Source organism: Arachis hypogaea, chromosome 12 (assembly GCF_003086295.3).
Source record: "Arachis hypogaea cultivar Tifrunner chromosome 12, arahy.Tifrunner.gnm2.J5K5, whole genome shotgun sequence".
NCBI lineage: Eukaryota > Viridiplantae > Streptophyta > Magnoliopsida > Fabales > Fabaceae > Arachis > Arachis hypogaea.
This window is the reverse complement of record NC_092047.1, coordinates 83,547,754-83,573,575: the sequence shown is the minus strand read 5'-3', so window position 1 is coordinate 83,573,575 and position 25,822 is coordinate 83,547,754. Positions and strand designations below refer to the sequence as shown.

The window sequence follows — 25,822 nt, the reverse complement described above, 5'->3', positions numbered from 1 at the left end:
CTCTTAACTATTTAATTCGAATTTAGTAACTGTTCTCGTAATAATTAACAAAATTAATCCTATAACTAAAATCTTTTTTAAGTAATGTTAATTGTTTTTTAAATTATTCGATTTATATTTTTAAAACATATAATTTACATGTATATAGACACTGGAAGTAACATTTAAAGTCACAATAACGAATTAATAATGACAAATATTAAAAAATATTAGAGTTTTTCAAAAGAGTAATCGTAAAGAGGATGACATATAAAATCAACAATGTAAAGTGATACATAACGTATACCTCGGCAGGTAAGATATATAGATTTTTCGGATAGAAACGCAACCAAATAATAACAAACCCACCAAGTTCAGACGAGTTATAATAGAGCTCAGAAGTCATAACTAACACTTTCAAACGTTATCCTAAAGATAATCTCGGAGGCCATAACTAACGTCATCATAGAGATAATCTCGGAACTCATGGAAAACTCCGAAAAATACTATAACCGAACATATCAAAAATGCCTATATAAACAGATAGGTAACCTCGGAGTAAAACATGTTACACAACTCACTCTGATTCATTTTCTCTTATTTTCTCATAACTCACATTCTTACTTGAGCGTCGGAGTGCTTTTTGCAGGTGCTTCCGCCGCGGTGTTCCAACCCAGCCGACGTATACCTCTTCCACCTGAGCACAGTTGCAGGCAGAAGGAGTCGCTATACCTCGGCAACATCAAAACGGAACATTTGGTGCCACCGTGGGGCCGGAATTAATCTAATCCCACTATTACTGCTACACTGCGTTTTTCTCTTTTCTTTTGCGCAGGGATTTCGACCTTCTAGATATGGCTGAGAACGGAGCTCAACAATTCAACCAAGCCGAACTTCTAGGCCAGATGGCCGAACTCCAAGCAGAAGTCCAAAGACTTGCTGAACATTCCACACAAAATAATGCAGGAAAGCATGAAGAAGGTAGCTCCAAAAGCTCGGCCCTGGGGAACTCAGATCCTTTAAGCATCACCCCGCCAAAGGAAAAGCTGACGCTGGATAACCCTTTCTCCGAAGAAATCACAAACTTCAGGATGTTGAAGAATTTCGTGCTGCCTAACTCCCTGGAACCATATAAGGGGATTGGCGACCCCCGAGCTCATATAAAAAAATTCCAGTCTATGATGTTCTTTAACGGCGCTAATAATGAACCTATACTTTGTCAATCTTTTCCCACTTACCTTGACGGTGCTACTCTACTTTGGTTTTCTAAATTATCTGCAGGATCAATTTCATCCTTCGAGGATCTGGCGAGGTCTTTTATCGACTACTTCGCCGCCTCAAGGATTTACGTCCATGGATCAGACTACCTCGGGACGATCAAGCAAGGACAACATGAAAGCCTTAAAGACTACTTAACCCGATTCGCCGAGGCCACCATGGAGATTCCAGATTTGGACCCTAAGGTCCACCTGCACGCGCTTAAGACAGGCCTCAGACCTGGGAAATTCAGAGAAACAATTGCAACTACTAAACCCAGGTTGTTGGAAGAATTCCGAGAGAGAGCTGCAGGTCAGATGGAGATCGAGGAATTACAAGAAGCTCAAAAAACGGAAGAACAGCCGACAAGAAGAGAGGAAGAGAGGACATTCAAACCGCCGAGCAAAAAAGAGCAAAAGAAGCCCTTTAAGCTCACACCAAAGTTCGATACCTACACCAGATTCAATACAAAGAGGGAGAACATAATCAAGGAAATCCTCAACGCCAAAATAGTCAAACCCCCCGCCAGAGCAGGAAGCTATCAAGATCAACGGTTCGTGGACAGAAGTAAGCACTGTGCCTTCCACCAGAAGTATGGACACACGACGGATGAATGCTTAATAGCCAAGGACCTGTTGGAAAGGTTAGCTCAGCAAGGGCTCCTAGACAAGTATGTCGAGGGACGAAAAAGCAGGGAAACCAAAAAGGAGCCAGAAGAGCGATCAACAGAGAAAGAAAAAGGAAAATGGACAACAATAGACCCCCCAGGGGGATCATAAACTGCATATCAGGAGGATATGCAGGAGGAGGTGAAACAAGCTCGGCACGAAAAAGAAATTACCGAGCAATGTTGGCAATCGAAGGAACAATACCTACAACAAAGCACAACACAACAGAGCCATAGATAACCTTTAGTCAAGATGACCTAACCTCAACAGGCCCAAACCTCAATGACCCAGTGGTGATCTCCATCCAAACAGGAGAGTTATTGGTAAGAAAGGTCCTCTTGGACCTAGGTAGTAGTGCTGATGTACTATTCTATTCAACCTTTATAAAAATGCAATTATCTGAAAAAGGCCATGCAACCTTCATCGGGAGAACTGGTTGGGTTCTCTGGAGAAAGGGTCCCAATAAAAGGACACATATGGCTAAAAACAACCATAGGCAACCCCCCATTAGCAAAAACTATTGACGTCCAATATCTTATAGTTGACTGTCCTAGTCCTTATAACATTATTCTTGGAAGGCCCGCCCTGAATAACTTCAGGGCGGTAGTATCTACATTACAATTGTGTGTTAAGTTTCAAGTACAAAACAACAAGATAGCAACAGTACATTCAGACCGACAACAAGCTCGGCAATGCTACAACGCCAGCCTGAAGAAAACCAACATACAACCAAGGGCTAATCAGGGAACGAAAATAACTCACACCACATCCGAGGTATTGATGCTCGCCGACTTGGATCCAAGGGAGGACTTCCAGGAAAGGCCCCAGCCAACAGACGAACTCCAGAAGATTCCTCTGACGACAAAGGCCGAACAGTTCACTTATATCGGCCGAGAATTAGAAGGAGAGGAGAGAACAAAGCTAATAAGGGTGCTCCAAGACAACGCCGACTTATTCGCATGGACACCAAAAGACATGCCAGGAATAGATCCGAGTATAATCTGCCATAAGTTCTCCATAAACAAAACAAGTAGGCCGATCACCCAGAAAAAGAGGAACCTCGGAACTGAAAAAATGAAAGCAGCCCTTGAAGAGACAAAGAAGCTCCTCAACGCCGGCTTTATCAAAGAGCTCCGCTTCACCACGTGGCTCTCAAATGTGGTAATGGTAAGGAAACACTCAGGTAAATGGCGCATGTGCATCGACTTTACAAATTTAAATAAAGCTTGTCCAAAAGATGCCTATCCTTTACCTTGCATTGATAAACTAGTAGATAATGCTTCTGGGTTTAAAAGTCTAAGCTTCATGGATGCATACTCTGGGTATAACCAGATCCTTATGCATCCAGAAGACCAAAGCAAAACGGTTTTTATAACAGAACACGAAAATTTTTGTTACAAAGTTATGCCATTTGGCCTTAAAAATGCAGGAGCAACATACCAACGACTTATGGACAAAGTCTTCCAACATCAGATAGGACCAAACATGGAGATCTATGTAGATGACATGGTAGCAAAAACCTAGGCACAGGGATCACACTGTGATGACCTGGAAGAGGTCTTCCAACAGCTCCGAGCATATAACATGAGACTCAACCCAGAAAAATGCGCATTTGGAGTTCAAGGAGGGAAATTCCTCGGATTTATGCTGACCTCACGAGGGATTGAGGCAAACCCAGAAAAATGTGAAGCTATTCTTAAAATGAACAGCCCGAAGACAATAAAAGAAGTACAACAACTAGCAGGAAGAGTTGCTGCACTATCACGATTTCTACCTGCAGTAGCAAACCGATCATACCATTTTTTCTAAACAATCTCCAAGAACAAAAAGTTCAACTGGACAGAAGAATGCGAACGATCTTTCACAGAGCTTAAACAAATACTATCATCACCACCAATCCTCCAAAAACCAGAGCTCGGTAAACCATTATTTTTGTACTTATCAGTTTCTAACCATGCCATAAGTTCGGTGCTAGTGTCTGAAACAAGGGAAACACAAAACCCAGTGTACTTCGTCAGCAAAGTTCTACAACCGCCAGAAACCAGGTATCCGAAGATAGAACAGCTCGCATTAGCCTTGGTCACAACAGCAAGAAGACTGAGGTAATATTTCGAAAGCCACATTATAATAGTCAGAACAAATCAACCACTGCGACAGATTCTAACCAAGCCCGAGCTGGATGGACGTCTAACAAAGTGGTCCGTTGAGCTCTCTGAATATGACGTACAATATTAACCTCGGAAGACTCCAAGACTGCAAATACTAGCCGACTTTATCTCTGAGCTAACAACGGATTACAAGCAAATAGAACATAACTGGAAACTTTATGTAGATGGCGCAGCAAACAAAAACGGAAGTGGAGCGGGTGTAACACTTAAAGAAGGCGAACAGGTCATAGCCGAGCAGTCATTACAATTCTCCTTTACAGCATGCAACAACCAGGCGGAGTACGAAGCTCTTCTAGCCGGACTAAAGCTCACCCAGGACTTGCAAATATCTCACCTCACTTTATATTGTGACTCACTACTTGTCGTCCAGTAGATCAAAGGCGACTTCCAGGGAAAAGATTCTTTGTTAGAGAAGTACTGGCTCATAACAAAGGATCTTATTTCAAAATTTCATAAGTTTGAAATTATACATGTGAACAGAGAACAAAACACAAGAGCCGATGTTTTATCTAAGTTAGCAACAACAAGGCCACAATCACACACACCAACACTTTCACAATTAACACTTGAAAAACTAAGCTTTCAATTAAATAGCATATTGAGCATTACACAGGAAAGAGATTGGAGGACACCGTTTCTCGAATACATCAAAACATGAGTCATCCCAACAGATGAACAAAACCAAAAGCTCTTTCGAAGAAGAGCAAGCTACTATAGAGTAGTCGGAGACAACCTATACAGGCGAAGATTCTCGCAACCCCTTTTAAGATGCATAAGCAAGAACGAAGCCGAAATGGTAATGGCGGAGACGCATGAAGGAGTATGCGGCAACCACATTGGAGGCCGAGCATTATCCACCAAAATATTATGAACAGAGTACTACTGGCCAACAATGAAGAGAGATTGCATAGCCAAAGTAAAAAAATGTGACAATTGCCAAAAAAACGCCGTGATATCCACAACACCAGCCGAGAAGCTACACACTCTAGAGGTAAGCGGCCTTTCGATAGAAGGGGGTTAGATATTCTCGTCCCCTTTCCGAAAGCGCCAGGACAGGTAAAATTCCTTTTAGTATCAATAGATTATTTTTCAAAATGGATTGAAGCACAACCTCTGGCACGAATAACAGCAGAAAAATGTGAGATCTTTCCTATGAAAAAACATCATTTGCCGCTATGGTATACCTAGAGAAATAATCTCTGACAACGGAAGACAATTTACAGATCAAAACCTCGCCTTATTCTTGCAAAACTTCAATATAAAACATCATTTTAGTTCGGTTGAATACCCATAGACAAATGGCCAGGTAGAATCGGCTAACCGAATTATTTTGCAGGCCTTGAAGAAAAAATTGGACGACGCTAAGGGCGAATGGGCCGACCTTGTTCCAGAAGTCTTATGGGGATACAATACAACAATCCAATCAGCAACTGGGGAGACCCCCTTCAAATTGGTATATGGAGCAGAAGCCCTTATACCCGTAGAAATCGGAACGCCAACCCTCCGAGCCGAGCTATACGATCAGAATAGGAACAACAAAGAAAGAGCAACCGACCTGGACCTCTTGGATGAAGAAAGGGAAATACCAACAATAAAACCACTAGCGATGAAACAACTCTTACAAAAACGACACAACAAAAGAGTGGTTTCCAGAACATTCGAACATGGGGAACTTGTCCTCAGAAAAACAGAAGAGGCAAGAAAGCCCAAAACCCATGGGAATCTAGCAGCGAATTGGGAAGGGCCATTTCAAATTAGCAACATACTCGGCAAGGGAGCATATCAGCTAGAAACATTATTGGGAGATCCAGTACCAGAAAACTGGAATGTATCCTCTTTGAGGAAATATCAATCATAATCTATGCAAAGCGGATGAAGGTACTCTTTTTCCCATTTGAGGTTTTATCTCAAGTAGGGTTTTACTCAAAGGGTTTTAACGAGGTCGGACGCCATATCTTATTTCAAATACTAATCTTAACGTAATTCCAAACAAATAAACATGGTCCATGTAAATCGCAAAATCAATTATCTGAAAGACGTCTTAGCAATATATATATATATATATATATCAAAAGAAACAAACCGAGCTTCATACTCGGGCAGTTATAACAATCAAACCAAAAAGTCAAACAATACAAACCAAACAACGAAAGGTCAAATCCTGAACAATATTAACAAAACAGAGTTTATAAAACAAAAAGGCCTAAAAATCCTCATTCTATCTTATTATCGATACTTGAGCTATCACTCTTATCAGCTTCATCATCAATCAACTCCCCATTAACAATAATTTTTGTAGCATCCAACTTGGCGACATCAACCTCAGGAAACAAAACACGGACCTGACCGGTAGCCCGTTCGAAACCCTGTGCAAAGGCCTCATACACCCAGTCTCCAGTTCCTTAACCCGAGCCACAAGCTGACTATTTTCAGACTTCAATGTACCAGCTTCTTTGACAGCCAAAGAATGAAGTCGCTTTTCCTCATCAAGCTCGGTCCCCTTCTGCTTCAAAGTCGATGAAAGATCAACAATGGTTTTTTCTTTCTCCTGAAGAGCAGAAGACAACTCAGCAACATTCACAGATTCCTTCACCTCTGACTCGATAGCAAGTTCTTGAGCTCTCCCAACAGCAACTATCCTAGCACCCACAACCTGCGACAAAAGAAAAGCGATCAGACACAAAAAAGGAGAAATCGAACATAAACAAAGCAGCGCAGATACCTGAAGGAAGCGACTGATTCCAGCACGACCGACCTCCTCGATCATTTTTGAGTCCTCAGGAAAACGGCACAACTCATTGGCAAGGGTTGCAAAAGGGAAAAACCTTGACCACAACGATCTCATGTTATCGTCATCACGATAAGCATGAAACCGCTTCTGAGACTCATAAGCAGCCTCGACAATTGGCAAAATAGGAAAATCCCCCTCTTTGCTCTCAGCCAGATCAACATCTTTCTTACCCCTCTTTCTTTTCGGACGAGGATTAACCTCGGACGGCATACCAGGCCCATCTTTCTTTACGTTAGTTGTCGATCCCTCATTTTCATTCTTCTTCCTCTGACTGAAGAAGGACTTCAACCCAGCAGTAGTAATAGTCGGCGCTTTCTCAGCTGCAAGAACAGTAAAACAACGAGTCAGCAAAAACCATGCTACAACACTAGAAAATATTTCCAAAGTAAATTACCTAAATAATCCAACACAGCTTCCTTATCAGTATCCCACTTTAACAATTCTACAACAGACAACAGCCCTGTTGACTCCGACATCTCTAACAGAAACTCCAACATAATGTTCTCATCAGACACCCTATCGTCTACATCTAGTACTTGAACAGGATCGGGTGACCAAGAAATAGGAAATCTCTCCTCCAGAAACTCATTCAGGTAAAATGGAAATTCCTCTTCCACAATCCTTACTTTCACAAACATTGTCTTGAAATCCTTGAATGATGATTTGTAAAGAGAAAAAACAGATCGACGAGGGTGACTACTAAGGTTTACCCATAAACCACGCCTAACACCCTTAGTTTGAAACAGCGAAAAGAAAACCCTAAGGGAAGGAGGATATTCTAGGAGAGACATCAAATTCTCAAAAGCTCGGATAAAGCCCCACGAATTGGGGTGTAACTGGGAGGGAGCACAGTTTAACCAAAACAGAAACCCACACTCAAAATCAGTAAAAGGAAGACGAACCCCAAGCTCAGTAAACAAGCATGAATAACAGTAAAAGTAGGACCACCCCTCCACCCTCTCACACACACGATCATCCCTACCACAAGACAAAAATTCCACCCTTATATCGTGGCCGTCCCTAACCCACACATTAGACCCTAACACCTTCACTGACTCCACATCACTAAACTGGGATACACAACATTTTACCTGATCACTAACCCAGCTGCAAGGATCATCCTCTGCCACAACAGTCTTACCTTTTTTCATTACAATACGACAACAAACAAAGAAAATAGAGAAGAAAGGGAGAGGACTAGAAGACATCAAAACCTACCTTTTTCACTCATTTTCTCTGAAAAGATGAAAGTGCAGAACCAAAACAAAATAAAACTGGGGGCTCACTCCAAATAAGCCAGGCAATAAATCTACAAAGAAATTGAAACGATTTTTACATCCATCGATAACCGTCCCAATCCTCACCATCTATTTATTACATCAACATCTAACGGCCATAATAGCTCCGAAAGCCGAGCCACGATTCCCCATCAATCATTTTCGACGCGGAAAACGAAGCGGTCATTAAATGCTCCATATTTCTCTTCCCAACAAAAAACTAAGGCAAGCTTGGGGGACAAGACCACCACTAGATATATATTTTCGGCCGAGGTACACGGAAAAACTCAAAAGCTTGCCTTCGTTTTCTTACAACAAGGCAAGCTTGGGAGCTATGATACATAACGTATACCTCGGCAGGTTCTATGCAGATATTTCGGATAGAAACGCAACCAAATAATAACAAACCCACCAAGTCCACACGAGCTATAATAGAGCTCAGAAGTCATAACTAACACTTTGAAACGTTATCCTAAAGATAATCTCAGAGGCCATAACTAACGTCATCATAGCGATAATCTTGGAACTCATGGAAAACTCCGGAAAATACTATAACCGAACATATCAGAAATGCCTATATAAACAGATAGGTAACCTCGGAGTAAAACAGGTCACACAACTCACTCTGATTCATTTTCTCTTATTTTCTCATAACTCACATTCTTACTTGAGCGTCGGAGTGCTTTTTGCAGGTGCTCCCGCCGCGGTGTTCCAACCTAGCCGACGTATACCTCTTCCACCTAAGCACAATTGTAGGTAGAAGGAGTCGCTATACCTCGGCAACATCAGGATGGAACATAAAGTATTACATGTTATAAGATATTTAAAATAAGAGAACGAAAAAAATTTATATAAAAATAATAGCAAAGATATTTAAAAATCAATTCACATTTAAGTATATATATCCACATAGGTTCCTAAAATTTTTTTTTATTGAACGTTTTTGTCCTCAAAATTTTTTTATTATATTGAGATTTTTAAATTTTACAAAAGTTAACTTAAAAAGCTAACTTTTGAACTAAATCAAGTAGTCAACCTATGTAATTTTATTTTATTTTAGTATTTATATTTTAATTCTATCCAATGAAAGCGCAATCTATTTGTACTTATCAAAATAGTTGATAATATAGATATATAAAATTTTAATTTTTGAAAGAAAAATTAATAAAAATAAACTGATATTACGTGCACACACAAAAAATAGTTACTAACATAAAATAAATATTAAAATATAAAATACATATTCTAAATGGAATAACATAAATATTTATACACAAATATATAATGATTATTTTTTTATGTATATATAATATTTTTAATAAAAATAATTTTTGATATTATATAAATAATTACGTGTCTTAAAATTGTTATAAATTTACAATGTATATTTTTATGTGATTAAACTTTTATTATTTCACCAAATATTTTCTATTTTTATTTATAATTATGTATTTAAAATTATTTTATAATATTTATTAATTATTAATATCATTTATTCGAGTTCGCACAACGTGCGGATATCATTCTAATTAATAATCTTCTTTGTCCATTGCATATTCCATGAGCCTCTTCTTAAAGTGCTTAATGGATGGCAAACATATTAAGCAATTCACTAAGCATTTGTTACTTCACTGTATTGAAAACCATTAAACATTTAAAACTCATTAGAAAATTAAATAGAGTCTCTTTTAGAGTACTGAATGAATGACAAGTTTTCTAAATAATTCACTAATGTTGGGATAAGAACGTAATGGATCTCCATTTATTAATTGAGTGGCTAATCTTTTTTATATTAAAGAAATTATTTTTTAAGATAAATTTAAAATTAATGAAGTTGTAAAATGAAGGTTTGTTACCTGTATAAATAAGAGAAACTACACTTAAAACAAAACACAGCAATAAAAATAATTTTTTCTCTTTTATATGCTTTATGTTGCAACTATTCTGAATATTTCTCTTTCATCCTCTTACAATATATAGATATACATTATAACATGTAATATTAGTAAATACAAATATGAATCATCTCTATTATATTGAGATATTAATATTGGTGAATATTAATATTAGAGTTTTTTATTTATATTTTTGTATTTTATATTTATTTTCTCTTTCTTATTTATTTATTTTACAACACGTTATCAGCACGAGATTTTAATCAAATTTTTGGAAGACTCAGGTAATAAATTTTCATTATGTCAAAACTTTCTCATCTTGAATTTAATGCTCTTAATATATCTGGACACTACTTATCATGGATACTAGATGCCAAAATCCATCTTGATTCAATGGATTTAGGAGATACCATTAAGATTGAAATTAATGCATCCTAGAAGGATAAAGCCAAAGCCATTATCTTCCTTTGTTGACATCTTGAGGAAGAATTGAAAAACGAATATCTCACACTAAAAGATCTTGCAGATCTATGAAAAAACCTTGAAGAAAGGTATAATTATCAAAAGACAGTGATACTTCTTTAAGTCCGGTATGAGTGGACGTACTTACGTCTTCAAGATTTTAAATCCATAAATGAATACAATTCAGCAATGTTCCGAATTACTTCACAAATGAAATTATGTGGGAAAAAGATAACGGATAATGACATGTTAGAGAAAAAAACTTTCTCAACTTTTCATGTCTCGAATGTGCTCCTGCAGCAATAGTATCGAGAAAAAGAATTTAAAAAATATTATGAACTGATTTCTTGCCTTCTTGTTGCCGAGCGTAACAATGAATTGCTTTTAAGAAATCATAAAGCGCGCCTAGTTGGCACCGCCGTCCCATTTCCGGAAGCAAATGCGGTAAATCATTATCCCAGAAGAGGTAAATGGCAAGGTTTTGGTAATAAGAAAAATTATGGAAGGAAAAATAAATTATGTTCACAGGAAAGGATCTCACTAGAAGTGCGATAAAGAAAGAAATAATGGGTAAAATAAATCAACAAAGAATAAATATTTCCGTTGTGGTGGAAAAGACCATTGGTCACGTCCTTATTGTACCCCAAGGCACCTAGTCGATATTTATCAAGTATCTTTGAAAAAGGAGGACAAAGGAAAGTGGATGAATTTTGTTTCAAAGGATGTTGCTGAAAATTACACCACTCATTATGAAGTATCTGATTTCTTTGAAGATTTTGAAGAGAATATTGATCATTTGATCAATGATAAAAAAGTTTGATATTTGGCTTCAGTACTTAGGTAAATAAAAAAACTTGAGTTTTATTCCCTATGTATTTGAATTTGAAGTATGATGTATATAAATAATGTTTAATAAAATATTTATGTTTATAAATTTCTAAATTACTAAATGTGTCAAGTTCTAAAATAATAATAATAAAATTTTTAGTATATTTTTTTTGGTGACTGAAATAAATTAAACAAAGAAAAACAAAAGAAACAAAACAAGGAACTGCTTAAATAGAGGGACAGTCCCGTTTAAGACTACTCTTAAACTCCTCCCAAGGTGAAAGAAGCTCCACATGCGAAAGTTGTAACTTCATCGCCATCTTTGCCATAGTATCTGCCACCGTGTTTGCATCTCTCATAATCAAACGAAAGTCAACATGCCAATTCCAATGCATGATATCTCTTATTTTGAGCACCAGTGGATCAATAAACCCAAAACCATCTTGAGTAACAAGATTAAATGCTTCCACACAATCCGTCTCACAAATAACATCTCGTTGACCCACATCCCAAGCTAAGAGATATCCTCTCCAAATAGCAAACAATTCTCCTTGAAGAATACTATTACTCTCAATCATTCCCAAACACCCCATTTGCCAGCTCCCATTACAATCTCTAATAACACAAGCAAAACCAACACTATCACCCGAACCAAAATAACTAGCATCACAATTAATCTTAAAAGTACCAATGGATGGGGGATTCCAAAAACCATTTAGAGTAGAGGGAAGGGACATACATTGTAATTCAAAAATATTTCTAAGCTCCTTTTCTGAAGTTAATGCCAGACAAATGACTTTTTCCGGAGGCCAAGTTTCATGGGGATTAAAGATGTCGTTATTCCTTGCTCGCCATATCCACCAAAATTTTTAGTATATGATACTATGTATAGTACTTCTTAGAAAAATAATCAAGAAAATAATTTTACTCCATGTATACTTTTACTCATTTTATTATTATTATTATTTGTCTTTGAAAGAAATGGTAAAGATATATAGTGAAGATGTTTGCCTTGCGGATAGTGCAAGTTCGCATACCATTCTCAAAAGTTATATATTTTACTCATCTTATACCAAAAGAAGAATGTGTTAATACCATTATTGGCTCAGGCAATGTAATATAAGGCTCCGAAAGAACTATAATTTTGTTTTCCGAAGGAACAAAATTCATAATAAATAATGCACTATTATCTACTAAGTCTCTAAGGAACTTGTTATGTTTTAAAGATATTCGCCGAAATGGATATCATATTGAAACAATGAATGAGGAAAATCATGAGTACTTATGTATCACAACTCATGATTCAAATAAAAAGGTGATATTAGAAAAGTTACCCTCACTTTCATCTGGGTTATATTATACTAAAATTAGTACAATTGAATCACATGCCATTGTAAACCCATAAGTGGAGAATTATTGAAAACTCCCATGGACATTCACTAAAGAACCAGAAGATACTTAAATCTAGTGAATTTTGTTGTGCTACATGTTCTCAAGGAAAGTTAATTTTAAAGCTATCACCAGTAAAGATTGGATTTGAGTCCCCTAAATTCCTAGAAAAGATTCGAGGCGATATATGTGGATCTATTCATCCACCATGTAGATCTTTTAGATATTTTATGGTTCTAATAGACGCATCTTCAAGATGGTCACATGTGTGCTTATTGTTTTCTCCCAACTTGGCATTTGCGAGATTACTTGCTTAAATTATTCGATTTAAAACACAGTTTTCGAAAAATCCAATCAAAGTAATTTGACTTGATAATGCTGGTGAATTTACTTTCCAAGCCTTTGATGCTTATTGTATGGCTAACGGAATAAGCGTTGAACATCCAGTAGCTTATGTTCACACCCAAAATGAGTTAGCCGAATCACTTATTAAACGCCTCCAATTAATTGCTAACCCTTACTTATGAGAACAAATCTCTTAATTTCGGCTTGAAGGCATGCTATTTTGCATGCCGCAACACTTATTCATTTGAGACCAACAAGTTACCATCATTTTTCTCCTATTCAATTAGCTTTTGGCCAGCAGCCAAATATTTTCTATTTAAGAATATTCGGATGTGCGATATATATTCCCATTGCACCACCTTCTTGCACTAAAATTGGACCCCAAAGAAAATTGGAGATATATGTTGGATATGATTCTCCTTCTATAGTGAAATATATTGAGATACAAACTGGAGATGTATTTAAAGCCCAATTTGCAGATTGTCATTTTGATGAATTAAAATTTTCAATTTTAGGGGGAAAGAATAAGCTTCCTGAAAAGGAACTTAATTGGAATGCATCATCCTTGATGCATTTAGATCCTCGATCAGAGCAATGTGAACTAGAAGTTTAAAAGATTATACATTTGTAAAAAATAACAAATGAATTGTCGAATGTATTTTTTGATGCCAAAAGGATAACTAAATCCTATATACCAGCTGAAAATGCTCCAATTCAAATTGATGTCCCAATTGGAGAAATGGCCACCAAAACAAATTTACGCCAGAAGTGTGGTAGATCTGTCAGTTCCAAAGACAAAAATCCTCAAAAAAGAAAAGAGATAAATACTATTCCTGTTGAAAAAGATAAAGACATAATAAAGACACCTATAGTTGTCCAAAATTCTGATATAGTTTTAACGCCAGAAGACGTTCAGGTACCTAAAAATTGTGAAAATGACGAGATCTCAATAAGTTATGTCTTTACAGGAGAAAAGTGGGACCTAAATAAGATAATTGTCAATGAAATATTTGCATATAATGTGGCATTAAATATCATGCATAAAAGTAAGGATCTTGAGTCAAGAACAGTCGAAGAATCTCAACAAAACGAATGATTGGCCAAAATGGGAAGAAGCTCTGAAGGCTGAGTTAGACTCACTTGCGAAACGTGAAGTTTTTGGACTTGTAGTTCGTACACCAGAAGATGTAAAACATGTTGGATACAGATGGATATTTGTGAGAAAACAAAATTAGAAAAATTAAGTTGTACACTACAAAGCTCGACTTGTGGCACAAGGTTTTTCACAAAGTCCCGGTATAGATTATGAAGAAACATATTCCTCTGTAGTGGATGCAATAATATTGCGTTATTTTGTCAGTTTATCCACATATCATAAACTACATATGCATTTAATGGATGTGGTAATAACCTACTTATACAAATCATTAGATCGTAATATATATGAAAGTTTCTAAAGGAATAAAATATCTAAACCATCCAATGAATATTCGCAGAGATTATACTCAGTTAAATTGCAAAGATTTTTATATGGTCTAAAGAAATCTGGACGAATGTGGTATAATCGTCTTATTGAGTATCTGACTAAAAACGGATTTAAGAATGATGATATCTGTCCATGTGTTTTCATAAAGAAATCTACATCTGGATTCATTATAATTGCTATGTACATTGATGATTTAAATATCATTAGAACCCTTGAAGAAATTCCAATTATAAAATCTCTAAAAGAAGAGTTTGAGATGAAAGATCTTGAAAAGTCTAAATTTTGTCTCGACCTGCAAATTGAGCATACAAAAAATAGAATTTTTATTCATCAAATAACATACACAGAAAGGATCTTGGAGAGATTTTATATGGATAAGTCATATCCATTAAGTACCCCAATGATCGTAAGATCTTTGGATGTGGAAAATGATCAATTCCATCCTAAAGAAGAAAATGAAGATATTCTTAGTCCTGAAGTACCATATCTTAGTGTCATTGGGGCACTAATGTATCTTGCTAATAATACACGACCCGATATATCATTTGCTGTGAATTTACTAGCAAGGTATAGTTCTTGTCCAACCAGAAGATATTGGAATGTAATTAAACAAATCTTTTGATATCTTCATGGAACGGTTGATATTGGATTGTTTTATCCATATGGATCTAAGTCACAACTAGTTGGCTATGCAGATGAAGGATACTTGTCTAATTCACACAAAGAGAGATCTCAAATAGGATACCTGTTCACATATGGTGGTACAGCTTTATCATGGAGGTCCACGAAATAGACGATTGCAGCAACATCCTCTAATCATGCAGAAATACTAGCGATACATGAAGCTAGTCGCGAGTGTTTTTGGCTCAGGAGTTTAATCTAATATATTCTGTCATCATGTGGACTGGTTGATCATAAGATAGCTTCAACTGTTCTATTTAAAGATCATACAACATGCATTGCTCAACTTAAGAGTGGATACATCAAAGGTGATAGAACAAAGCATATTTCTCCCAAATTTTTCTTCACTCATGATCTTCAAATCAAAGAACAATTGATGTCCAACAGATCTGCTCAAGTGATAATCTGGTAGATTTATTCACAAAATGACTTCCAAAATCCTCCTTTGAAAGATTGGTACATCAGATTGGGATGCGCCAATTTCGAGATATTGACAAGAGGGGGGAGGCTGTACTTTTTTTTCCTTGGTCAAGTTTTCTTTCCATTGGATTTTTCTTGACAATGTTTTTAACGAGGCAATAATCATCACAAAGGATATTATACTCTTTTTTCTTCACTAAAGTTTTTTTCCATTAGATTTTTCTTAGTAAGGTTTTAACGAAGTATAATCTTAAATGGACATTTAAGGGAGAGTGTTGCGATAAAAAGGTAATGGATGCCCATTTATTAATTGAGCGGCTAATCTTTCCCATATGGAAGAAATCACTTTTTAAGATAAATTCAAAATTAATAAAGTTGTAAAATGAAGGCTTGTCTCCTGAATAAATAAGAGAAGCCACTCTGAAAACAAAATACAGCAATAAACAATTCTAAATACTCCTCTCTCTCCCTCTTGATATATATATATATAAAATATTAGTAAATACATATATGAATCATTTTTATTATATTAAAATATTAATATTGGTGAATATTAATATTAGAATCTTCTATTTATATTTTTTTATTTTATATTTATTTTCTCTCTTTCTTATTTATTTATTTTACAACAACTAAGCATTTATTACAATTAAAACTAACGTAAAAATGAAGACAGACTCAGACTTGGATAAATATCATTAAATTCGTATAATATATTAGTCCACAAGTAAGCTCTTTTTTTTTTTTGGATTTTTCACTGTATTTTCCAACCCAACAGATTAAGAACTAATTCATTGCAAATCGAAACTCTATTCAATGGTTTGTTACTGATCAATAGATTGCTGCATGCACAAAGTCGGATTCAAACCACCGACACTTGCTTAAGCGAACTAGTGAGCTAACTACTAAACAAACCTAACTTGATTCACAAGTAAGCACTTTTTATTCATGCATATTTGGAGTTCATGATGTAAAGAACAATCTTTTTTTTTTTAGCCAAGATGGATTAGACAACTCTCAATCTTGGATACTACAACACATCCACACTACACACTTACCCACACAACACTAAAAGACTCATATTTAACACTTGGCGCATTCGCCAAGGTTTGAACCCATGTGCAGCTCAAAGACTCGAGTTTCTCTCGAGTTTCTCTTGCTTTGGACTGTCTTAAGTATAGTTGCAATAATTTATTGTAGAATCTCTGTAACGGTTCTTGCTTTTGCTCTACTCATAGGACCGCCTAATCCTTGTATGTCTCGCCATTGATCAAGCTCAATTGTGCTGTTAATGCTTATACCATTATCAAGCTTGATTGTGTCCACAATATAGCCACTCTTGTTTAGCCAGGTTCTAAATTAAATTATTCGCCACCTTAGAAACTCCTTATTCCGTGATACTTTTGAACCCTAAATCAACAAGAACAAAATTCCTTCTATTTCCAAGGATACTTCCTTTAAACAAGTTTGTCGCTGAAGAAGAGAATTAGCAGTGTACATATGAAGTCATGATTTTAAATGCACATTAATATTGCATAATTCACTAGAATAATTGGCATTTATATTATGTAGGTCTTTTGGATTTGAGATAAGGAAAATTTGTGCTGCTTGCTAGTGTTATCTTGGTAGGGAAAATTACTGTTGAATTCAAATAAATAATGAATTAAAAAGCTCATACAAGAACACGAGAACAATTTTGCAATCAAAGCCACTCCTAAATATAAATAAACAACGAATCCAAAAACTTATACAATATAAGTAGAATATAAGTAGAAACTAGGACAAAAAAAATATACCCTACCCTTAATCATAATACATTATACATCACTGTAAACCAATAATTAGGCATGAGAATTAACTAATCTCCAATTCCTACAACAATGACCAATTCTATGATGTTGCATGAAGTGTTTAGCCACTCAAACTATAGTCTACTTTTGCACAAGGCCTTACATTCTTAGCTTTGCGCAAAGGGACATTGGTGTTTAACTGGGTACGGAAACAAAACTGCTCCAGAAAACTGTGCCTCAGGGGAATGCAAAGAAGTTAATTCACAATATTTTCCACATATCCTCGAGGGCATTACATATTCTCGCGATACAGTAAGCAGCACTTAGAGGGTATCCAGATACTGCATTCAAAAATCAAATAAGAAATGAACAGGGAACTAAAATTTTCCTCATAAAACAAGATATTATCAACAATGAAGGATAGGTAAAATGTAACAAAGAAAACTTAGAAAAGCAAAATTTTTCAATCACTGCATATCTGAGAAAGGTCTAAAGATGTTAAATATTTCTTTTCATAAGACTTGAACATGAGACCTTACTATTGGTAAAAGTCTCAGGTCCTGAATAGGGACAAGGCGATAGGCTAAAGCACCGCAAAGACAAAAGACTAAACAGAAGAAAATAAATGTGGCTAAAAAGGTGAGTGTAGAATTATTTGTATATAGCTATTAACAAAACCAGAAGGCAAGCGCATATATAGTGTATACATACTTGCTATGTAGTCCTCTGTATAATCTGTCTCAATTTTCCCATGGGCCATTGCTCCCACCTGAAAAATAGATTATTAAATTTCATATCAACCGAGATAATAACAATAACAGAGAGTTGAACTTCAGAGAGTACCACAAAGACAAGGTCTGTATTACTGGGTATAGTTGATACATAGTCCCTCATGGTTACCAGCTTGTCTGAACTGTAGGAGAGACCTAACATTGAAAAAGGAAAAAAAAACGACGGTAAAAGATGGAAACAAGCATCATACTGTTTTCTCTTTCCAACCAACAAGAGAAACTCCTTCTCAACAATCATTTAACCTTGCTTGAAACAATTTTCAATACAATTGTAAAAGAAAAGTTACCTATTTTTCTAGAGTTAAGAGGCAAATACTGGGTTACAGGGTTTTTTATTGCGCGTAGAAGCTTCTCACGCTTGCCAGCAGCAGATATGCTCAATTTTTGCAGCAGTTCCACTGCAAGATAGTAAAATTTATTGAGATTTGATAAATGAGAGCTCATTCAGTTTTCTCGCTGGAAAAATTCAATACAAAATACATAAAAGTGCACACAGATGGGAATCTACAAGTTGTAACTTACACATAACACCAGAGAACCGCTTAAATGTTCTGGGAATACGAACATATGGCTTAACCTCTATAAGAACACCTTTTTCAGTCTTTATATATACTGTGCGCAACCTCCCAGCCTTATTCAGTGGGCTATCCAAAATAGATAGAAGAGCCTAAAAACATAATTTGGCAAATATCAAGATTTAAAATAACACAGAGCAGCAAGAAAAAGCTATAATGATACAACTTTCAAGAGAAAAGTAAACAAATGAACACACACCCTGCTATTTAGAACATTGTTTGGAAGTATAAAGATCAGAGGAATGACAGTGATATTTTAATGATACCCATGTTTGAAAATGATTTATAAGGAGGGAATGGGACAAGAGAAGGCTTCAATCCATCAATAACAGTAAGCCCTAAGGGCTTTAGCAAACTGCTCAAAACGTTTGGCTATGTTTGGAAGATTTTTGGAGGTGGGAAGGAAGGGCCACTAATGCATTGGAGAGGAGAAGGGAGGCGCAGAACGGACCACCCTGTGCTGTTTGAGTGCTCAAGGGGAGAGAGGGCACTGCGCTCGCCTGTCTCTGTCTTAGACCCCCCGATTTGGAATCATCATTTTTACTGTTCGGAGACGGCAACTGAGGGCTTCTGCATCCTTCCAAACATGTTCCTCTTGACCAGTGCCACACCACTCCTTGCTATTCTATGTGCTATGCTAAAGCTCCCAAACATAACTTTTGTTTTTAATGTTAACCCTACCCTTCCATTCCACCCACTTATCAACAAATGGACACGGTCCTTCCTTCTGAGATGTACGCTAAGACCGTGGATTTCAATCCCCACGGTATAACTTTCTCAGTGTCCCCAAGACACTAGCCAGACGGAGTAAAAAATCCAAGAAATGAAGTGGAAAAAAACATACCATCTAAATTCATTTGGAAGTTGAAAATTAAGTTTAACGAGGTAAAGGAAGAGACTAACCATAGGAGTGACTCTGGTTATACGAACAAGGACCATAACAAAGCCAATTGAAACTCGTAGGCATGTAAATATTTGAAAAAACAAAGTCAAAAACAAATTCTAGAAAGTTCAACCAACAAACCAACCTGATGAGTAATGTCAGGCCTATAATCACCGGGGTTCTTGTTATTCTTTCGGAGGAAATGGCCATGTTCATCCGAGTTCAAGAGCTGATAAGTCTGCACTCAAAAGACCCCAATTTACAGTGAAACGCAATAACCAAAAGCCATAGGTCCAAAATGCAATTTAATAAAATTATTACCTTGCCAACTTTGGCGACCTCCAAAGAAGCCTTTTCGAGGATGAAGATGACGTTGGGCTTGTCAGTTTGAAGTTCGGTTGGGGCAATAGGGATGCCCGGCAGTTCTTCGTTGTTATCAGCGGGTGGTTGTTGCTGTTCTGGTTCTTGGCGCTTTGGCTGCGGTTGCTGGTCTTCTTGGTGGTAATCTTGATCTTCCTGGCGGTCGTATTTGGGCTCAGCTAGCTTTCGCTTCCGCCCCTTCCCGCCGTACGCCCTCGTCATTGCCTCACCCTTTTTCAGTCAGTCAGTGTGCTGCTAGGGTTGTGGAATGTGGACTTCCCTTGTCCTAAAAGTTCCCTTCAATACAAGGAATTGTCGGAAAGTAGATTGTGGAGTTTGGAGGACCAATTATTTAAACAATTTGGATTTTTTAAATTTTAAATTTTTAAATTTTATTTTAAAAAATAAATTATAATTTTTTATTTTTAAATTATTTTTATATTTTTTTAATTTTATTTATAAAATAAATGAAGAAAAGTTATACTTTATTATTTAAAATAAAATTTAAAATTTAAAAAATTCAAATTACAATTTAAAATATTCTATTTGTATGACCGGAATTCATTCTTTACCCAACTTTTATAATTTAGATTATAGTTCATAAAAAGATCAAATTAAAGTCATGCCTAATTCTAAATCCTACCCAAGTGTTCCTTCCTCATATTCTCAACGATTAAACCTACTTTTCACGTTGTCCATGACTTATTTCTCTCATGTCCAACAATGACAGATACACAATCAGACTTTATACTATGAAAAATAAATAAATTTAATGTACAAATATACCTATGCTGCATTACGAGTTACCACATTCATGCTCTCTTCCATTTTTTTATTTATAATTTTCAAAAATTGTTTGATGAAATTTCATTATTATTATTATTATTATTATTATTATTATTATTATTATTATTATTATTATTATTATTATCTGAAAGAAAAAGTTAATGAGGTCTACTGAAAAAATTTTAACAAATTAATTGTTAGAGATCTATTCAATTCAAAACCTCGATCTCAGTTTCAGAACCACAATCGAAAGTCGATGTTTCAACTTGCTCGTTGTCCACTTGAGGTAGAGGAACGAAGAGCAGACAATGTTGTTGAGCAAAGAGTAACTAAAAGAAGAGAAGAAAAAAACTATTGTTAACGGACAAAGCAAAGGACAATTTGCCAGCAAAAATGGAGTCGGAGTCCACAGTGGCAGTGAAAGAGTTGGAGTTGGAGTCATCTTCAGTACGGTCCTGTGAAAAATTTTCGAGGTGCTGTCTTTTTTTTTGTTGGAATTCGGAGAAGTCTAGAAGGTCGTCGATGGAAAAATTTTTGCCAACGGCACAGCCGTCATTGACGCGTTGAAGCACAGGTTGCCAAGTGCATCTGTGGTGGATGGATTGGTTCTTGTGATGAGAACCCCATATTTACAAAAGAACCCCAAAATTATTTTCTATTTCATTATGTTTCTTGGTCTTTTAAGGTCATGAAGATACTTTCACCACCATAGAAAGCTCCTCAATACAATAACTCTATAACACGTACACATTCAGTTTTCAATTTTGATCCGGACCAATGTATGTATAATCTGAATTTTTTATTTTAATAAATAAATTAAATATAATAATTATCAAATTAAATAATTTAAAAAATATTTATCGAAATAAATATTCTTCTCTTATTTCGTTTACACTGTAAACGAGATAATTTTGCATGTATCTCGTTTATAGTGTTCGGTAGCTCGGAGCTTCGGACGGGAAAGAGGGGTGCTCCAGATGAGAAGGTGGGGATCAGCCTGGATCTGGGTCTGTACGTGAGATGCGCAAGCCGACAACCTCTCGAGCTCTTCGTGAGGCGTGGGGGATGCCACCTGCAATGACACTCCGACGCCCAAGTCAGAAAGTACGCAGGTAACGTAGAGTAAAAAGGTGGTAGTGACGTACCTTGGGGAGGGGTAGGGCCCTCCCCTTTTATACCTTATCAGAGGGGTGGGTCCCACGAGGACAGACCCACCTTCCTCGAACTTTTCTAGCTCCAACTGTGGGGTAGCTGGCTCCATATGAGGAGAGGTGTCCGGGTCAGGGTCAAGACGTGTGATGCCCCGCAGTTCGGCCGCTCGGGTCGGGTGGAACCGTATTTTGGGCCGGGTCGGCTATGTGGCCAGCTGGGTTGGGCCGCAACAGTGCCCCCAATGTGCCAGCTATGGCCGTGAGCATCGTAGTTGGCGCGTTCAGTTCCTCTTTGTGTGTGTTGTCGCTTTGCCGGTCGCTCGTGCTCGGGACGCGTCTCCTGCGCACGTGAGTCTCTTCGTTGCAGGGGTGCGCCGCTTCTCGCCTCGTTTTTTGCGCTGAGCATTTAATGCTCATAATGAGTTATTCAAAATCCTACGTGAAATGACTGTTCTACCCCTGTCTTTCGCGCTTCTTCATGTCTTAGTTTCCTTTTGGTTTTCCTTCATTTTCGCGTCCAGTTCTTCCACTATCATCACGTCTCTTCCATCTCCTCTCACCCTTTCCAAGCTCCTTGCTGTGCATCTCTGCTTTGTCCAGATTTCTCCTAGTTTTTCATCCTTCTTCGATCACTACTATTAACCTGGTAAGTTATCTATATGTATAGCTTTGCTCTGCTGTTATACTGCTTGCTTTCCTATCTTGCTTTCGGACGTGCGTTGCTTGTTTGGTTGGATTGCATGGTGTTAGTGTTAGGTAGATGCATTAGGGGGTTACCATTCCAAAATGTTGATTTTTTAGGCTTTACTTTGGCCATAGATTTATCCTTTGTTTGACTATAGCTATCGAATAGGAAAACTGTAGTTTCTGGGCCATCTCGATCTTCCGGTCTCTTAGACTAACTGTGAGTGGTGCCCTCACTGTAGGTATGGCCCAACGTCCTGTTGCGCAGGCTTCCATTGCGAGAGCACCTTATGACCGGTACGCCTGGGTAACTTCGGACGTGAAGGATTCCCCTAACCAGATGGATGTAGCGGAGCTCACCGAGTTCCGACAAGCCAAATACTTGTGTGGTGGGAGTGACGAGGAGGCCAATTACGAGGTCTTCGTGCCCGCCCCTCACGAGCGGATATACCAACTAAACCTGCACTCCCCCCGGATTGCCGATTGGATCTGGTTTTAGAAGGCGATATTCACCCAACTGGGAGTGTGTATTCCCTTTCCCCTTTTCAAATGGTGCTGTTCAACTGGTGTGACGTAGCGCCGTCTCAATTGCATCCGAACAGCTGGGCTTCGATCCGCTGTTTCGAGATGGTCTGTGAATACTTGGAGCTGCCGGCCTCTGTCGAGGTGTTTTTATTCCTTTTTACTCTTACAAACCCTTCAAAGGAGGGGAAAGCCAAAAAAGGCTTTATGTCCTTCCGGTTCGCTCAAAGTCGGAGGATCTTTGCCCTTTTCGAAGATTCCTATCATGGTTTCAAGGACAAATACTTCAAGGTTCGTCTGGCTGAAGGTCGGCATCCCTTCTGGTTGACGTTAGAAGGTGAACGTCGTTGATGAGCGGATAATTTATACGCTTTTTGACATTGTTTTTAGTATGTTTTTAGTAGGATCTAGTTACTTTTAGGGATGTTTTCATTAGTTTTTATGTTAAATTCACATTTATGGACTTTACTATGAGTTTGTGAGTTTTTCTGTGATTTTAGGTATTTTCTGGCTGAAATTGAGGGACTTGAGCAAAAATAAGATTCAGAGGTTGAAGAAGGACTGCTGATGCTATTGGATTCTGACCTCCCTGCACTCAAAGTGGATTTTCTGGAGCTACAAAACTCGAAATGGCGTGCTTCCAATTGCGTTGGAAAGTAGACATCCAGGGCTTTCCAGCAATATATAATAGTCTATACTTTGCCCAATTCTGGCGTCCAGCGCCAGAAACAAGTTGCAAAGTGGAGTTCAACGCCCAAACTGGCACCAAAACTGGCGTTCAACTCCAGGAATGACCTCTACACGTGTAACACTCAAGCTCAGCCTAAGCACACACCAAGTGGGCCCCGAAAGTGGATTTATGCATCAATTACTTACTCCTGTAAACCCTAGTGACTAGTTTATTATAAATAGAACTTTTTATCATTGTATTCACAGTCTTGGTTACTCCGGTTCCCCTCTGGGGCCGAGACCAATGAACTCCATTATCACTTATGTATTTTCAACGGTAGAGTTTCTACACTCCATAGATTAAGGTGTGGAGCTCTGCTACTTCTCAAAGATTAATGCAAAGTACTACTGTTTTCTATTCAATTCATCTTATTTAGCTTCTAAGATATTCATTCGTACTTCAACCTGAATGTGATGAATGTGACAATCATCATCATTCCCTATAAACGCGTGCCTGACAACCACTTCCGTTCTACATTAGATTGAATGAGTATCTCTTAGATCTCTTAATCGGAATCTTCGTGGTGTAAGCTAGAATGATGGCGGCATTCAAGAGAATCCGGAAGGTCTAAACCTTGTCTGTGGTATTCCGAGTAGGATTCAATGATTGAATGACTGTGACGAGCTTCAAACTCGCGATTGCTGGGCGTAGTGACAGACGCAAAAGGATAGTAAATCCTATTCCAGCATGATTGAGAACCGACAGATGAATAGTCGTGCCGTGACAGGGTGCGTTGACCATTTTCACTGAGAGGATAGGATGCAACCATTGACAAGGGTGATGCCTCCAGACGATTAGCCGTGCCGTGACAGGGCATTTGGATCATTTTCCCGAGAGAAGACCGAAAGTAGCCATTGACAATGGTGATGCATTACATAAAGCCAGCCATGGAAAGGAGTAAGATTGACTGGATGAAGATAGCAGGAAAGCAGAGGTTCAGAGGAACGAAAGCATCTCTACACGCTTATCTGAAATTCTAACCAATGAATTACATAAGTATTTCTATCCCTATTTTATTAATTAATTTCGAAAACCCCATTACTATTTTATATCTGCCTGACTGAGATTTACAAGGTGACCATAGCTTGCTTCATACCAACAATCTCCGTGGGATTCGACCCTTACTCACGTAAGGTATTACTTGGACGACCCAGTGCACTTGCTGGTTAGTTGTGCAAAGTTGTGAACCATGGTATTGGCATCATGTTTTTGGCGCCATTACCAGGGAAAGAAAGAGCGATGAATTTTACATAATCAAAGTGTAATCACAATTTCTGCGCACCAAGTTTTTGGCGCCGTTGCCGGGGATTGTTCGAGTTTGGACAACTGACGGTTCATCTTGTTGCTCAGATTAGGTAATTTTCTTTTTGTTTTATTTTCAAAAATTTTTCAAAAGAGTTTTCAAAATTTTCTCCTTTGTTTTCGAAAAAAAAATTTTTAAAAATAAAATGTTTTCCAAAATATATTTTTCTTCAAAATTTTTAAGAATGAATTCTAGTGTTTCATAAGGCATGTTGAAGCCTGGCTGGCTGTAAAGCCACGACTGTAGGGTATGTCAGGCGTGTCATGTTTGAGTTACACACTAAAGCTTGGCTGGCTATTAAGCCATGCCTGACCCTTTGATTGGAGCTTTAGATTAAAGAGCATAAGATTCCTGGAATTCATATTAAAAATTTTGAAATCCTTATTTTTCTTTTTCAAAATGATTTTCGGAAAAAAAATTAAAAGAAAATACAAAAAAATTATAAAATCATAAAAATAAAAAATATTTTGTGTTTCTTGTTTGAGTCTTGAGTCATGTTATAAGTTTGGTGTCAATTGCATGTGCATCTTGCATTTTTCGAAAATTCATGCATTCATAGTGTTCTTCATGATCTTCAAGTTGTTCTTGGTAAGTCTTCTTG

General features: G+C 37.3%; 2 protein-coding genes across 2 annotated transcripts; one reads left to right on the top strand and one right to left on the bottom strand.

Moving 5' to 3' along the window:
• The first annotated feature begins 833 nt into the window (after window positions 1–833).
• Window positions 834–2,015, top strand: LOC112730178 (uncharacterized). Its single transcript, XM_025780278.1, has one exon. The coding sequence runs from the start codon at window positions 834–836 to the stop codon at window positions 2,013–2,015; it is 1,182 nt and encodes a 393-aa protein (XP_025636063.1).
• A 15,325-nt stretch (window positions 2,016–17,340) lies between these two features.
• LOC112727592 (uncharacterized) lies at window positions 17,341–20,597 on the bottom strand. The gene is made up of 7 exons (XM_025777399.2): window positions 20,007–20,597; window positions 19,831–19,923; window positions 18,750–18,894; window positions 18,515–18,625; window positions 18,280–18,362; window positions 18,148–18,205; window positions 17,341–17,777 (listed from the first exon to the last, which is right to left on the bottom strand). Exons 1-7 carry the CDS (start codon window positions 20,265–20,267, stop codon window positions 17,698–17,700), a joined length of 831 nt encoding a protein of 276 aa, XP_025633184.1. The 5' UTR covers window positions 20,268–20,597; the 3' UTR covers window positions 17,341–17,697.
• Window positions 20,598–25,822: the final 5,225 nt, after the last annotated feature.

What these genes read in the sequence shown, in the direction of transcription:
- LOC112727592 (XM_025777399.2), bottom strand. Translation starts at nt 20,267, where the DNA reads ATGACGAGGGCGTACGGCGGGAAGGGGCGGAAGCGAAAGCTAGCTGAG. An exon ending in ATACAGACCTTGTCTTTGTG is followed by an intron (nt 18,206 to 18,279) that starts GTACTCTCTGAA and finishes TCTATTTTTCAG; the next exon opens with GTGGGAGCAATGGCCCATGG. An exon ending in TACAGAGGACTACATAGCAA is followed by an intron (nt 17,778 to 18,147) that starts GTATGTATACAC and finishes TTTTGAATGCAG; the next exon opens with TATCTGGATACCCTCTAAGT.
- LOC112730178 (XM_025780278.1), top strand. Translation starts at nt 834, where the DNA reads ATGGCTGAGAACGGAGCTCAACAATTCAACCAAGCCGAACTTCTAGGC.